Genomic DNA, 16,723 nt, shown 5'->3' on the forward strand with positions numbered 1-16,723 from the left:
CCCAGACCGTGATATGGGGTAGACTAGCTTCGAGACACTGATTGACTTCCTAGTTTTTCACTCTCTACTTCCGTAGGCTCATGGACAGCAGAACCTAAACCAATCTGGCGAAAAGCTTTGCGTGGTGAAGGGCTGGCCCTCCACAGCATATCCACTCCCCGTTGTCGGTAGTTTAGCCTTCCATGTGTGTGTGTGTGTGGCTCGTCCATTTCCTACTTCCATCGTGCAATGTCCCCTTTCCCCTCTTCCTTTACTTTTCGACTGGTTCTTGGATAGTCGTGGCAAGTGAGTGCGAAGGCTTAACCCCTGAGTTGAACACAAATTGGCCTTGCACTGCTTTGCCCATTCTTGAGCATTCTAAGTACGACATCCCAAAGTTATCTAGATCGCCCCAACCCACCCCATCTTCCATCCGGGGCTTCTACAAAAAGCACCGCCCTATCTCCCGGGCTGAGCTGCAGCTTTCTCCGCCCGCCTGAGGAAGAGAATAATGACAGCAGCCTACCCCGGCATCCGATTTACAAACTCCGATCAGCAATGAGTCTTGTACATGTTCTGAGTGCCCTGGGGGCATTCGATGAAGGGGGACGTGACATATTGCGCCGCACAATCTATGGCCCGGGTGGCGTCACTCTGGACATTGATCCGCTACCCAGCACTCAGCGCAAGGGTCTCATTGCAGTCTCTGTCATGGCAGTTTTATCCTTCTTAGCGACACTGGCTTTGATCTGTTTCATCAGCTACCGACTCATCTTTTGGCGCGGTTCATATGCCCGGTACATCGGTTACAACCAATATGTCGTTCTCATCTACAATCTCGTCTTGGCCGATCTCCAGCAAGCGCTCGCGTTCCTGATATGTCTCAAATGGATTGCAGATGATAAGATATCCGCGGATTCTGCAGGTTGTTTCCTCCAGGGATTTTGGCTGCAGATTGGAGACCCAGGAAGTGGACTTTTTGTCCTTGCGATCGCCTTTCATACTTTTCTTCTTGTGGCTCTTGGACGGAAAATGAGCCATAAAGTCTTCGTCAGCTTTGTAGTTGGGGTTTGGATCTTCGTGGCTGTCCTGGTCATTATCCCTCTTGCTGCTCATGGTCGTTACGTCTTTATTCCATCAGGTGCCTGGGTAAGTGATCCTCCGTCACAAATCTATCGAATGGACCAACAGCTAAACTTCCGCGCCTCTAGTGCTGGATCAGTGAGGACTACGAATCAATCCGTCTCTGGACGCACTATATCTGGATTTTCCTGGCCGAATTTGGTACGGTCTGTTTGTACGCAGTCATGTGGTTCCAGCTACGGCTTCGGATCAAGCAGTCCGCCATTTTGGGCAGCAGTCACGTTGAGAGTCTCAAGCGCCTTCGCCGCGTTATCGGATACATGGTCATCTATCCGATCGCCTACATTGTCCTCTCTCTCCCTCTTGCCGCAGGTCGAATGGCGACCGCGCAAGGCAACTCCCCAAGTGTAGCCTACTTCTGTGTTGCCGGTGCCATGATTACCAGTTCCGGACTGGTTGATGCTCTGCTTTACACCCTGACCCGTCGCAACCTGATCTTGGAGTCGGAACCCAGTCAGGATCGCAGTTACAACCGCTTCGCCAGCAGCAAGGGCCGGAAGACCGAAAACCATCTGACCACCATCACGGCGGATCCCAAAATCACCCGAACGGACATTAGCGCCCTGCGCAAGGGCATACACGATGAAGATGACGATCTCGAGCATACCGTACGCGACGGCTCCACCGACAACATTGTGCAAGGTGCAGGCGTGGAATTGACTCCTATGGGCAAAGTGTATCAGCACACGACGATCGAGATTACCTCCGAACCTGCTTTCAACAGCAATGAAGTCGAAGGGAGCAGCGATCGGTCGAGTAAGGATTCCGACCGCCACCCTGGAAGAATGAACGACTCGTCCGCAAGGATGTGGGGAAGATAGCCCACTCACTCTCTTCGATAATAATGCCGTTTCATCAATTCTCATGCTACAATTCTTATGCTTATCTTGTCTACTATATACGGTTTATTTATATTGGTGGTGGTGGCCTTCTCCTTTTTATGCTCACTCACTCGAACCCGACATCCACCATTCTTCGAACAGAAGTTTCTTTCTCTCGCTCCCTCTTATCTCCATCATTTCCGGCCCTCGCGGCGGAGAATACTTACTTTCTATCTTGCATACATTATTATGCACATGTATATACCTTGCACCAGATATTCCCCCCCTTTCTCTTTTCTCTCTCTTCGGAATACCTCTAGAAATGATACCAGACTTCTTTTTCTTCTACCCCCTTGGGTTCAAGTTGGCAGACATGGTGCGAAATCAATAAAAAGTTATGATGGTTTTTGTTTCCGAAGCAAATGTGTTTTATTCATATGCTCTGTGATAACCTAGACTATTTACCAGGTGGTACTAGTTTTCTTCTTAGAGGAAAGATACCTCTACTAGTGAACTATGATAAGTAACTAGCCATGCTTGGTGGGCTTACGGCTTACCGTATCTCCAAGTAGTTTGTATCGAATGTACAAAGTTGATTAGTTATGTATTGCGCCGTGCATAAATCGACGACACTTAGGTAATAGTAGGCGATGGGTTAGCTGTAAGACACATGACTGATGAAAATAATGAGCGACCGGTGATGTCTGACGGAGGAGATAGTGGTGGTAGTAATTGTTGTGATTGTTGTTGTTGTTGTTGTTTACTCACTGCCGCGAGAATCTCGACTAGGCGTGTATGAATCAGTCATAAAGGTCGCCCAATCCTCTCTGCTGATGGACTTGTGTTTTCCCCTTTTGTTTCACGTCGCATCGTTTGTCTTGGGTTCCGTACTAGGGGGTTAGTAGTATGCTAGATGAAAGAATATAGTCAGTAAGTAGATATATATGGCGGCACGGAATTTGTCTAGGCTGGAGCTCTGTCTGTGTTCTGAGATGAGGAGAGCAGTGAGAACTCTCCGCGATCTTGAAGCTGAAGATGGAAGAAGAACCAGGCTCACAATAGTGGAACTCCGCTCGCTGGATTAGTAGCCATCATGCAGAGAGCCCAGATATGATGGCGACTTAGATGTTCCTCTTGTGGCTTATCTCACTGTACAACAGAAGGCAGTTTTAGCATCTTTTGGGTCGTAATTTCTTGCTGAATTACCTTTGTAGACGCGGATCACCTGAGTCTATAAATTCATAATAGTCCGCCCGTTGTACTTTCTCCCAATAGCTGTAAAGCAATGCCCTCGTGCTTGACATGGGATTCGAGAATGCATGTTCTTGCTGTCCACGACTTATCTGATCGTTATCAAGCTGATTCGGTATACTGGTATCAGAGGGTCGTAGAAATGCTGGAGTGTGGTCGAGTAAAGTCTTTTGGCCCCCAAGCGATCGAAAAACGGGGGACTGAAGGATATTTCGTGGGCAGCAGAACTCCGTGTGGAGAGCGGGGGTGGAGCCGCGACCCGGCGAACGAACAAACGAAGAATGTACTCGGATGACTCAAGGGCGTGACCCGAATGGATAGATAAGGATTGTTCGATGTCCATTATCCTTTCAACAAAAAGAAATCTCGTCCATAAGCTAAGGATAAGTGCTTGAGGTGACTCACTTTCGACATGGAGCGACAGGTTGCGCTGTGCGCTGCAACTGCTGTGGCAATCTGGGTTTTACAGGTATTTGTTTTCTTGGAACATAATCATAGACGGGCTACATGAGCCTACTAGTTACGACACAGTTGCTGACCAATACTACAGTTTGCTTACAAGTTGCTGAGATCTCCCCTTCGTCACATACCGGGTCCTCTGTATACAAGAGCAACTAGGCTGCCACTGAAGTTATCAATCGTTACGGGAAGGCGCATCTACTTCATCCATAACCTGCATCAGAGATACGGCCCAGTGGTGCGCATCGCTCCGGACGAGATATCTGTTTCCTCACTGCCCGAGTTTAAAGAGATTCATCGTGTCGGGTCGGCATTCCTGAAGACCCCGTGGTATCAGAAATTTTCCTGGGACCGAAATCCGGGACTGTTCACCATGCGGGATCCCAAGGAACATGCTGCGCGTAGGAAGTTATTTGCGCGTGCATTTTCAAAATCCGAATTACGTCAAATATGGGAGCCCGTGGTGAAAGAAAAGGTCCAGTTAGCAGTATCGCAGATACGGGGTGAATTGCTGCGGGATGGAACATCCGATGTTCTGAAGTGGTGGACGTTTCTCGCCACTGATGTCAGTGGACACTTGATGTTCGGTGAATCATTTAATATGCTTCAGTATGGGAAGGTAAGCGATTGGTGTGCCCTCTCCCTGCATGATAGACTCGGCTAATTGCCAGAAAAATGAATATATCAATGTTTTGGAGTCCACAATGATGGGTTCGGGTATCAATGTGGAACTTCCCATTGTAGGACTCATTGGCCGACATGTTCCACTTGCATCCTTCCAGGCAATGTTCCGCCCCAGCGACTACCTTGCTGAATACGGAAGGCGTGCCGTGTCAAACAGTCGAACAAATAGCAATTCCACCGGGAATATCTTCACGGGAATGCTCAATGAATCGGAGAAGGCAAGCAGCCTGCTGTCTGAGGAGGATGTAGTGCTTGAAGCGGGCAACCTGATTGTGGCTGGCTCAGATACTACAGCAGTCACGTTGACGTACCTGGTATGGGCTGTGCTGTCGCAGCCGATGCTCCAGCACGATCTGGAAGAGGAGGTCAGTGCGCTGGATCCGAACTATAACGAAGCTGCGCTAGAGGAACTGCCGCTCTTGAATGCTGTCATCACGGAGACCCTACGGCTCTATGGAGCAGCTCCAGGCTCGTTGCCTCGCGGCGTCCCCAATGGCGGAACGACCTTTCGCGGATATCATGTCCCCCAAGGAACGACTGTAAGCACGCAGAGTTACACCATTCACCGTGATGAGGGTCTTTATCCTGATCCTGAAACTTTTGATGCCACTCGCTGGTTGGGAGGTGATGGACATGGCTCCGAGGCAGCCAGGCAGGGACTCTCCCCCTTCGGATACGGGGCACGAATCTGCCTTGGGATGCATCTAGCCTGGATGGAACTTCGCTTAGCAGCAGCCGAGTTCTTCCGTGAGTGTCGAGGGGTGCGACTGGCGTCCGGCACAACGCGAGAAAGTATGAAGCCGGAAAATTATTTCTTGATTGCCCCGTCTGGACATCGCTGTGACATTACATCTGAGTAGACGAAGGATTCTCATTAGGATGCATGAGGTGTTTCTCGCTTAGATCACTGCTCTGCAGACGGCTCGCCTAGCGGCAGCAAGCGTGTGGGGTGAGGGAGGGAGGGAAAGGTTTTATTATCGAGATGATGACGATCCGGTTCTAGAAGGTGGACGAGACGAGAGATCAATGCCAAATGCACCTGCAGAAGGTTTATGTAGACTATGCAGAACCGAAGGAGTGAGGAAATCAATGACTGCAGGACAAGAAGAAAATCCGCCGGGTGTTGAAAGAGGCTAGACTAACTAATTAGTAGTAGCGGCAATCCGCGTTCCGTGCCGTGGGTCGAACTGCAGCTTCGGCCGAAGCGACATGGAATCCAGAAGAGATGCTAGCCAACACGGGGTCTGGCCGGGCTGCTCGTCTCCACCGCCAGGCCTTAACAGGTACAACCTTTGGTTCAATCACCGTCTGCAGCTTTCTTCCCGCCCTCCTCCTTCCAACTCTGGATTATCCTTCCATCTCTCTGCTCTTCTATCTACTGCATGTACGGAGTAGCATCAGCGGAGTACTCCGTCGGTTCATCATGGCTTCCCCTATAATCAAGCTACAAAGTAACCTACCGCGGGTCTGGCCGCACCGGCTGCTGCCAAGGTTGTTGCAAGAGCACTGCTCTCGTTTGCCTCTGAAGCAGATCCCACTTCATCTGTCTATCCCGAATTTTGCCTTTCTCCGCGGCGTTAGCCCGCCTGTCGGGATTTGAAAAGCCTAACGGCCGCCATATAAAGAATTCCCCAACTGCTGACCGGGGTTTGCATCCCTCACTCCCTTCACGTCTCACAATTCTTCTGCGGGATATTGTCCTGACAATGGGGGAGCGATGACAGCCACGACAGAACCAATAGGAGCTAGGCGACGGCGGCGTCTGGAACGGGTCCAGGAGGGAAAACCGACCCAATCGGGCGACAATGTTGGGTAGGTGCTGAAAGATGTAGGCAGGGATCACTTTCCAACTAGCCATCGAGTGGTCCTGTCACTACTCGGTCCTAGAATCCTAGTCGTTGGTGCTACTGCTCACCTCCCTGTCCACCACTGGACGGACCGATCGGGTTCATGGATTATCCGGGGTCTGCTGCAGTAGTTCGGACGGAAACTTGACTGATCCTTTGCTTTGACAGCCGTGGGGGGCGCCTCCGTTCCTATGGCTTGGGTCCCAGCCTGTGTTTTGGCCCCTTCGTCAGAAATCGTTCGAGCGTCTATATATTCCATGCTAAGACGACAGCATCAAAGCAAGAGACTCCCGGTCCGCGCATAGATGCCAAGGCCATGTCAAATCCGCAGTCGGCTCAGGATGGGCCCTCAACCAAAAGACCCCCCTCTGCGGGGACAGCATCGACCCTTGATGGCAACGGTATAGTACTACATGCTGTCTTTTCCCACTTCTCCTTCCTTATCCGACCCCTCCCCTGCTGATAAATGGCTGCTAACGGCCGGGTTTAGAATGGATGCAGAAACTAGCCAGACTGTGTGGCCCCAGCGCTACCCTGCGCAACGTTGGAACGCCAATGACAGAGATAGAGTCAATGTTTGACTCGGTTTTCCCTCGAAACCCAGTCGAGACCCTTCGGGATTTGCAGTTCGTTCAGCCCGTCAACACGGTCCAGCTATACGGCAGCAATGAGGATATGTAAGCTGGGAAGACGAAGATAAGGCATCGATTTTCACTGATACCGTGCAGACTGGATGCATACTACATTTTTATACATCCATATTATCCCATCCTTCCCCCACCTGCTCGTTTGCCTGTTACCCACAATCCAGCTCGGGTGGATCATCCTGATGGGTTCAAGCCGGCGAGCCCGCTCGCGCTAGCCATCTCAGCGATGATGGCGCTGGTTCCCCATAAGGATGTGAAATATCCTGCCAGGCCAGAGTACGTCAAGATACGAAGAGAAATTTCGCGGCAATATGCCGAAGCTGCGTATGCCGTTGTTGCTAGGGATTACCAGCCGCTACAGGCTTCCGGTGGGCTTCAAGGTTCTTTGAGGGATTCTATCGATCGGCCACCCTTTCACCCCAAGCTTCCTGTGTGTCTGGAAGGCGTTATTGCACTATCTATCCTGTGCTTCTATGAATATGGCCAGCAAGGGGATAATGATAACACGGCAAGGTTAGCAAATGAGGCTCTGAAACTGGCCTTGATGCTAGGACTGCACGAGTCACTGGACGAAAATGAATATGCGTTGGCCCGTCGCAGGTCATGGTGGTTTGTGGTACGTTTGGCTATCTCTTCTTCGTCCAGACAGCGCTGATCTTGTAGTATATGGCAGCAAGCCATATGGCAACTGTGACTGGCATGGTGAGTGCTATATCTGTCAGCAAAGGGAACAATTGACTTACCCTGCAGCCGGCTCCATTCGACGTGTATGATCCATCCTTCGTGACTCCATATCCAAAGGTGTGTTCCCATCTAGTTAGAGTGATCCATGCTTATGCATTCTAGGGCTGGAGGCTTCGTGTCGAAGCCCAACAAGCTTTGTATGAAGCGGGTATCTTCGCTATCGAGCTTGATGAGACTATACGACGCAGAGAAGATGCGTCGTGGATTCAAAAACGGATGGCCGAACTGGATACTCAAATCACCTCACTGCTATTCGAATGCCGAGATAAGTTGTCGGCATCTCAAGGCCCACAGCCGAACTGTGTCGATTCGGTGGCGTCAAGCGCTATGAGATCATATGCCGAGATCAAACTGCACAGGTGGGTGTTCCAGCTTGTTATTTGCGATGACTGACTGGCTGACCGACTGTGTAGCGCTCGGATCAAATTGCACCGATACTGTGCCTTTCAAGATGTGCCCATGTTTTCCGAACAGCCAGGCCTGCACCCAGTCTCGTCCGCCAATGAAGACACAAAAGGGAGTAGCTCATCCCGTGATACGATCATGCTACAACGCCCAGCATCGATACAAGAGCGTGGCATTCAGTTCCCTTTCTCAGCACACACATCCTCGGTGATATGTGTTCATGCAGCCATGAACGTTGTTACTTTGCTGGACAGTCTTCCATTTCCCAACCCGACAAATGATGTTTCTCCGACCAATTTACCATATATATTCCAGAACTATGAGGTTCCTCGGGCCATGCCCACTTTGATCAGTTGCGCCATGCAGGCGGGATATACGATGCTGACACTGAGTTGCAAAACCAAGCCTTTTGTGACAAAAGTGCCGGATGTGGACGCAGGCGATTTTCCGTTAGCGGGGTTGAGGAATGAGCTGGAACAGAGCTTGCGAATAGTAGCCAAGTTCCTGGCGAACCATGCGCTTGCCTTTGAAGCAATCCAGAGAATGCGAGGTGTGTACTTTTGCCTTGTGATTGAATGAAGCTGACCCTAGTAGATGAGATGGTGGAAGCAATAGAACGTGAATTCCATAAGGCCTGAGGGAATTAAAGTTTCATGTGAAATTATCCACTTCACATCCTTGAATAATAACAAACGATCACTGTTATTAGTGCGTGATGGAAATTTACACATGCTGATGTGTTCTTTCTATTCAATACCGAGGACAAACCCGTGAAGGCGCTATATGGATGCAGTGGAATATCTGTGTTGGCACTATACACATACCCAGCTATCATCGTACGAGAAGCATTGATGTATTGATGGATTTAGATAGTGAAAGTTCTCACAATATTGGAGTCTGGAAAGAGGCCTGGCCCTATCAAGAGTATGTTCATTGCTAGCATTCTCTGTGATGCATCTAGGCAGCTGAATTTGTGAATTGGCATCTAATACCGGGTTAAGACTATCTGTGATAGAGAGATAGGTCTAAGTAAAAAACACAACGGTTTAGGATTCACGTCAACCCATGTAATGGGAACTTCCCGTATTTGATTCACACGGCGGGTCTTGTAAGCGGTGATTTCTACGGATTCTGGTTCTAGGAACTGGTTATAAGAGCCGCGCCTCCACCTCCCTTTCCTTCTCTCGCTCTCCCCTTTCTTTTCTCTCTCTTCTCTCTCATCACGTCCATCAATCAAGTTCTTTTCTATCTTTCATATGCATCCGACTTAATACTAAATAGGCTCTCAAGCTCCAGACTTACTTGTATATTGATTTGCTCATACCATTCCTTTGGTAGCTTTGCTTCTTCATGTCGGAGGAATGAACTTCTGGTATAAAGAAACGTTGTAAGCAACTTCCTTTACATATAATGAGCCCAGCAGACCATACACCAAGCATACGTGTCACATCTTAGCGTCAAGCGCTGATGACTCTATGCTCAAATGAAGCGTTTAAGAGAAGACGACATGTTACTGCGCGAACAATTGAAGCATCCTCCGTGCCGATATACTCATCGAACGGGAGTTGAAAGAGACAATAACTAGCTGGACTCCACAGCTACGGCGCCACATTTCTACGCTGGAATTGCCAGGAAAGAAACCACAGTCAAAGCCTGGAGCTGACTGCTGGGCTTGCACTTAGCACTGGGAAATGGCCATAGGCTACAATGAGACACACCTTGGGGTTTGGGAGCCATTACCCACCATGTAGAGAGGCTTTTCATCGAGCGTATCGAGAGGCCGATCTATCAGAGCATTGTGGGACATGTGCCACGGTCAAAAGTCTGTGCTTCCGCGTGGCGTGCCAAACATTAAGGCAATTTGCAAGAGAGGGAGGAAAGGAAAACAGAAGCCATCTGGACTTATCCACGTCTTCCTTGGATACTTTGACGAAGACCGTTACTCACAGACTATAAGACTGAAGATGTGCCACATCATACTCGACCTGCACAAGTGAACGCGCAGCAATATACAAACCTGACTGGTGGCCAAGTTCCAGAATAGCCTCGGGTGGGTACATAAATTCCATAACGACCGGCATGAGACACTGGAGACTCTCAACAATGTTAAATAGGGCTATATATCCAAGAGCGGACATCACCGGCTTCACGGTGCGGATCAAAACCACCAACGGGCAAATGCAGGGCTGCTTCTTGCTGCCGAACTTACGAGTCTCTTGCCACAGTATTTCTCGAGCATCTCGCCTGTTAAATAAGGGTCTAACGTTGACTGACCGGAAACTTACTCGATCGGTTCAATCCGAGCCACCATTGAACCTGCAGTCTATCTCGACCTCGACAGAAATGCCAAGAATCCAACTAGGACTTCCATATTAGACAGGCTGGGAAGTAATCGCGAAACATTCATTTCAAAGAAGCCGAATGTGATAAGGAATTCTGGAAATGGCATGCGTAACCGAATACAGGCGCTCAGAAGAGCGCCATTGCGAAAGCTCAGCGGATTTGTCAACAACAATGGAAGTGGACTTGTACACTGGATGTGGCTTATCATCACCACTGACAGCTCAGCGTTGTGGATAGTTCTAACCTAACGACCAAAAGAAAGCAGTGATAATGTGGAGAAGGCTTTGACAAAGCTACCTGTTCCAGGTCTTATGATGGTAAAAGACTGAGCTACTGGACAACACTTGTTCAGCACCAGTTGATGGATGCCCTTGAATGCAGAGGCAACGGCCCGCATTAAGTCACTGCCAGCTACAGACTGTTCCCTTCCTTGGTGATTCCACAAAGCACGGCCTAGCATTGAAAGATTGGCTCAAGAGCCATGGTTTATCAGCAGTACTACATTGTGTCCTGGGCATCTCTCCTCGGACCACGGCGCTCCGTCAGAAAGTCAGAGCGTATAAGTTGCCAATCGACCGACAACGCTAGCAAGTAATTGCGCCAAACAACAGTGTCTATTTGGTCAAACAAATGCCGTGAATTCAATTTGATGGGGTTGAATCTTGTTTGAAGAAGATATTGGCAAACCAAACGAACTTCAATCCTTCCCACGACAGCACGATACACATGAACACGAAAACCGCGAAGAGGAAGGATAGCAGATAATTAGGGTATTGTCTTATCTCCATAAATTGGACTCGCACACTTTCTGTCCAGGTCGATAGAATCCGATCCCAAAACAACGGTACCGTGGAACTACACCACAGAGGGTGTCGGTGGCTGTAAGAAATGCCGGTCATTGGTGTCCAGCTCGGTGACCACACTCAGCTTCTTATCCAATTACGGCTCGCACATATTTCATGAGACCTGATATATATTTTTTTCCCACATTATTCTGGACGTACGTCGGCCACAGAAAATAAATCGCATACTGTGTCAAGGATTCAGGCACTCTCCGTGGCTGAAGAGGAATTAACTCACTGCTAAGAGAGTCGCTAGAGCTTCAAAGCTCGGAGCGCTGAAATTATCCTGGCGAACGCTTCTTTGCAAAAGTGGAGTGAGTGATATCGCTGAGTTAGTCTCTAGTACGAAGGTGTCATGTTGAACTTTCCGCCCGACTTCTTCTCGCATTGGACCACAATCAGAAACTGGACAATGACGTTCGACGGCCCGGCGTCATCAGTAGTTCCAGGCTAGACCCTCATCAGATTACAGTGGACAAGTGACCTATCGTATAATGACGGTGTTGTCGACTTCTGTGGTGGAGAGGTCACTGCTTTCTCGATTGTCACTTAATGCAGGGTACGGACCAGACGGCAGTCTTGCTGGGCTTTCAGTTCAGAGTCAGAAGAGAACTGGAATAGGGGCAGAAAGGTTGGCAAGTACGAAGCCCCGGGTAGTCTGCGGTCCCTACTATCAATCAATCAAATGGTCCAGTTGTATCATGGAGACACGCCGACAGTACAGTCATAAAGGAAAGCCGAGAAAGCGTGAATACATGACTCATCTCTCAGCATGGATTGGTTGTCCAACGGCAGAGGAACGAAGTACTCGGAACAGATCTTCAATGCCACGCTTCAGGTACCACGCTCTCAGAGGTAGCTAAATAATCTTCGTGATATCTCTGTCAATGGAGATGGTCACATGGACGCGTTCTGGAAGATTGCTTGCTGCGGCTGGCGAGGCGCATTTTGCGGGATGCGCCAATGACCACAATTGAGAAAGCATGATTGCAAGCTGTCAATAAAATGACCAATAATCGCCCAGATTTTGGAGGATTCTTTACGGTCCTCAACATTCAGCCTCTCCAAATGCTATAGATTAATATTGCTTTCAGGAGATACAGTTTCTGCCTAGAATGTGGCCAGGGTACATTGAAGTCTGAGAATGGCCTCTTGCGACAAATAGAAGTCGAGCTCACTGAATGGATTCCTCTAATAAGACCTCTGACATCCAACGAGAAGAGGGACCACATGGCCGGTTTCCCAAATCTGGGAGACAGATGGAGGTCGTACACGGCTTGAAAAGAAAACTATGGCGGGTTTAAACATGTTCGAACGGCGGCACATACCACGTTTCACTGATATATAGCATACATGCTAAGAAAGGAATATCGACAAGCAGGTCTGACGGCATACTGTGGATGACTCCACCAGTCTAGATCCCCCGACACATCTATAATTTCTTGGTTTCGTCCAGACGTTATTATACAATGGATTCCCATGGATATAGCATGCTGAAGCCATTGGAGACACCTCTTTCATACCCTCAAACAAAAGGAACCAGCAGTTTAAGGAAGGCTTACGCCGCAGTTGGGGAAGCAGTCCGATGTTCAGGTTGGGACACTGCGGTGGCTTTTGTTTTGAAAGTTCATCTAGGTGAAAGTTAAATCATAGAAAACCCCGGAAAAGAAAACGACGGAATAACGTCGGGAAGATTCAAGGGCCGAAGACGATGACGTGAGATTGGAATGATCTCCCAAGCGAAGACCATGTCTTCAACTTTCTGACAAACAATCACGGAGCATTTCAATATATCCAGATGTGCTGGCATCACTTTCTGTGTCAAGAATCCATGGTGATTCTGTATCGCACCCCCTACACATCGTACACATCATACACCTCCGATACATTTCACCCCTTTTATCTATCCAGACAATCGGTTCATCATTGAACCACTTCCTTCCAACCTAACCATGTCCCCTGAGAACACCGTCGGCAACTGGATCTGCACGCCAGATAATACCAAACCCGAAAGTTGGTCTTTGCAGGCAATCGGCTTACAGACCCCACACCGACACAGAATCCTTTTGTGAGGTCATGGATTTTTTCATGCGGGAACGCTCTATTCTAGACACACCCTCCAAAGAGTCCCAAGAATCAGAGAGCGTTCTCCGGAAAGAGATACACCGGTTCCCCTTGAAACGCATCTTTCGAGTCTCGAGGGCCATTACCTCGTGGTATAGTGGAGGTTAATGTATCGATCCGTCTCAGACAGCTGGATTTACGGAGCAGGTTGAATGGGACGGGTGCCATTGCATTCGTCATTGAAATGGACAGTCACCACGCATGCCTCACAACATACATTTTACTATTCCACCACTACCGTACTTGTGAGGATGGAGTTGCTAGCCGCATGGCTCGGAGTCCCTGTTAATCTGACTCATTGTCTCGCTATGAATATCGCTCCACGAAGTCTTTTATGGTGTACGCGAGAGCTTGTCGGCGCCGAACTTCTCGGTAAGCATCTGCGTGACACGTTCTGCTGCCATGCGACGCCGATATATGACTCCCCCGATAAGATTTACACATGGTACGAGATATGCTCATATCTCAGCATGACTGAGTCGGTGCGACTCGTCAAGTAAGCACCAAAATGGGCAAGCAGGCGGCCGGTACGCAAACGTCTATAACAAGATTCATACAGTACCGGAAGACAGCCGGCCGTCAAAACCCCCCGGTTGATGCGAAGGCGTCGACTGCTGCATGCGGCGACAACGAAGATGAAAGCCGTGTCACTGCCTCGAATAGCCAGTCTATGGACGGCTATGGGGCTACCATTCACCCGTCCCGGTGGTCAGGTATACTTCGAATATACTATCTTAATTGCTACAGCGACATATGGAGAAAAACGATTCTCTCGCACAATATCAGATAGCTGACGTACTGTCTAGTCATGGTCTGTCTCTAACGAATTTCACACGCACTTCAGCCTCAGCTCATTTTAGGGCTGCGGAAGGTTCTTCTGTCTGATCGACCTGAAGCAGCGGATTAATGAGGTTAATGTTTGAAATATACTGTGGCAGCATCTTGATAACATGTTGGCTCTGCTCAGATTTGACACGTCGTTTGTGCCATGAGAGAATCCAAATTAGTTACGGCTGACGACGATGGATTCTGCTTGTGCGAAAACCGACTCAGTGGGCTGATTCTCGAAACAATCAAATGACTGCCATGAAAGCCGAAGATAAGTATCAGTGCCTCGATGGTGGTCAGCAAAGGACGTCGCACAACTGGCTCTATTGAAATGACTTCTGGCACCTCGACAGTCAGTCTAACCAATCAACGGAAAGTACAAGGGAAGTACGTTCTGCATTTACTTGACTCAGCCTCCGTCGAGTACATCTCCTTTAGTAAAAATATATCTTCAAATGAACTGGAGCCAAGCTCCTTGCAATACAATATCGATCTCAACAAATGCAAGAGTGGTGCAAAAGCTCAACACAGTTCCTGGTTGCGATTCTTACAGCTTCGCTTTCAACTATCTGATTGTCATCATACCGCATGGACCCCGAAGCAGTGCTTTTAGAAAAGCCACACAGACGATGGTGAACCTCACTATGCCGAGTACAATGCTGGTTCGAAGACTTAATCTTACGCCCGATCACCCACCTCTCTAACGGGTTAGTGTGCGAGTACACCGTCTATTCTGGAACTCTCTGGATACGATATTCTTTTCGGGAGACTCTGGTGTCCCAAGCCCTACGCACTAGGCCATAGGCTGAGAATCAGGCGACTACTTCACAAGTATGATCGTCTGCGGCCTGATACCCGAAGCAGTGTCTATGGGAAAGAAAAGCGGTCCGCTGAGAATGGTAGTGTGCTGTTGCTACTAGGTCTTGTCCCTGGCTAGACATCACTAAGCATTGGAACACCTCTCAAGAGCGTGGTGCAATTGCTCGTCTGAGAAATATGGTGATAGGCCCATTGAATCATGTCAGCAATGCACCCCGATTCAAAACCATATTGGGCTGATAGTGATACTTCATCCTGAATACTTGTCTGAAGGCGGGAGATTGCCAGACATCTACTGAGGCTCAGAGGCATTCGACCATGCGATGTTGTGATATTGAGCAACATTGCGACGAAAAGGATCTGAACACAAGCGCAAGTTATACATGCCCACTGTTAGATCGATCCCCAAGCACAGGACTTCTTCAATAGACGACAGATATATACATAAAGAACCGTCTACTCAATCGGAGCTGGTCGGCTGCTGTGAGAGGCATGGGGATGGACTATTATTCCCACCCTACGCTACTGTGTTTCGGCATGAGATTCCAGACATGGAATTGTCCGAAGAAGTACCCAATCCATTACCAAGGCAAGGCGGTCGTCTCGGGGTGATTTTCTTAGATGGCGAATGCCGCAGGCGGTGCTGGCTGACGATGAGGCCATATTCTAAGCTTGGCTACAAAGCGCGCAGCCCTATAGGAGGGTGTGGAGGTGAATCCACATTACATATGGGGAGATAATTGCGCAAGTCGATATTAGAGATAAAGATGGAATGTCTCTTTTTATTGTGTTGAGGAAATAAAACGCCATTGAAACGACACTGGGGGCCGCGCGTGCAAACAATTGCCCATATAGCGCAGTCGAAAATGATCGCTACATAGGGAGAAATAAGGAAGCTGGGAAAGACGGACGCATCGCGTACAGAGTCGCCTTCCCCAGATATGCCGTGGGTAAAGTGCCCACATGGCGCTGCCGCTTTTGATTCGGACAATGCAGGTGTTTACCGATGGCAAGTCTCGATCTAGACAGCAGAGAGAAGCAATGACCTGTCGCATAAGAGCAATACGAGAGCTACTCAGTCTTTTGGCTGTCATCCTCATGCCTCTTCTACGTTGGTCTCATAACCTGTTCCGAACACCCAAGCCATATGACCGCGTGCGAAAGTCGGCTAGATGCAATCAATCCAGTAACAATGCAACGGGCGCTGAATGTGTACTGGATCCATGCCCTGGACGCAAGCCTGGACTACACGCCCAGATCCGATGCTACCATGACTGTGGGTGCCCTTCTCTAGAAGGGAAGACCAATGGCCGAACTACGGAGTAGAATGCGATCCCTGAAGACAGTGATTGAAGCCAGAGATATAGCTTTTACTACGCAAATTTGGTAGTCCGTTATTTCCGAACAGTCAACAAAAGTCAAGACGCACGGTGTGCACAGTGAGATCCGGAAGATCATTGTATCTACGACGAAAGATCGACTACCCGAAGCTGACAGAAGTCTACTGAAATCTGCTGCTGAGAGAGGCCACATCGACAGGTTCTTGGTTCTTTTCCCGAGAGGCGGATAGGGAAAGGTGGCGGCTGTTGTTTGGACAGGTTATGTGGATGTTACGGCTTTGCCGGTACGCCTGGCTCTTTAATGAGACGCCGAGCTTCACCGAATGGGAGGCGGTTGCCTTGCAACGTCCCACCTTCACTGAATAAAGGAACAAAACGCTAGATGAAGAATCCAGGTTATGGAATGAACAAGAATGGAGTTCAGGAACTTACAAGGACCATTGGACG

General features: G+C 49.0%; 3 protein-coding genes across 3 annotated transcripts; all 3 read left to right on the forward strand.

Moving 5' to 3' along the window:
• Nucleotides 1-537: 537 nt before the first annotated feature.
• Nucleotides 538-1,943, forward strand: gprC (the record flags this gene model as incomplete). Its single annotated transcript, XM_067618906.1, has 2 exons — nucleotides 538-1,128; nucleotides 1,191-1,943. The coding sequence occupies 2 exons, from the start codon at nucleotides 538-540 to the stop codon at nucleotides 1,941-1,943; spliced, it is 1,344 nt and encodes a 447-aa protein (XP_067474013.1).
• Nucleotides 1,944-3,415: 1,472 nt separating this feature from the next.
• On the forward strand, nucleotides 3,416-5,455 carry ASPBRDRAFT_188188 (cytochrome P450). Its single transcript, XM_067620117.1, has 3 exons — nucleotides 3,416-3,663; nucleotides 3,745-4,272; nucleotides 4,325-5,455. The coding sequence occupies exons 1-3, from the start codon at nucleotides 3,607-3,609 to the stop codon at nucleotides 5,195-5,197; spliced, it is 1,458 nt and encodes a 485-aa protein (XP_067474014.1). The 5' UTR covers nucleotides 3,416-3,606; the 3' UTR covers nucleotides 5,198-5,455.
• A 1,000-nt stretch (nucleotides 5,456-6,455) lies between these two features.
• On the forward strand, nucleotides 6,456-8,618 carry ASPBRDRAFT_188189 (fungal specific transcription factor domain-containing protein; the record flags this gene model as incomplete). The annotated part of the gene is made up of 8 exons (XM_067620118.1): nucleotides 6,456-6,585; nucleotides 6,675-6,861; nucleotides 6,913-7,447; nucleotides 7,495-7,533; nucleotides 7,582-7,632; nucleotides 7,678-7,934; nucleotides 7,989-8,530; nucleotides 8,572-8,618. Exons 1-8 carry the CDS (start codon nucleotides 6,501-6,503, stop codon nucleotides 8,616-8,618), a joined length of 1,743 nt encoding a protein of 580 aa, XP_067474015.1. The 5' UTR covers nucleotides 6,456-6,500.
• Between the last annotated feature and the right edge of the window lie 8,105 nt (nucleotides 8,619-16,723).

Source organism: Aspergillus brasiliensis (genome assembly GCF_001889945.1).
Source record: "Aspergillus brasiliensis CBS 101740 unplaced genomic scaffold ASPBRscaffold_19, whole genome shotgun sequence".
NCBI classification, from domain to species: Eukaryota; Fungi; Ascomycota; class Eurotiomycetes; order Eurotiales; family Aspergillaceae; genus Aspergillus; species Aspergillus brasiliensis.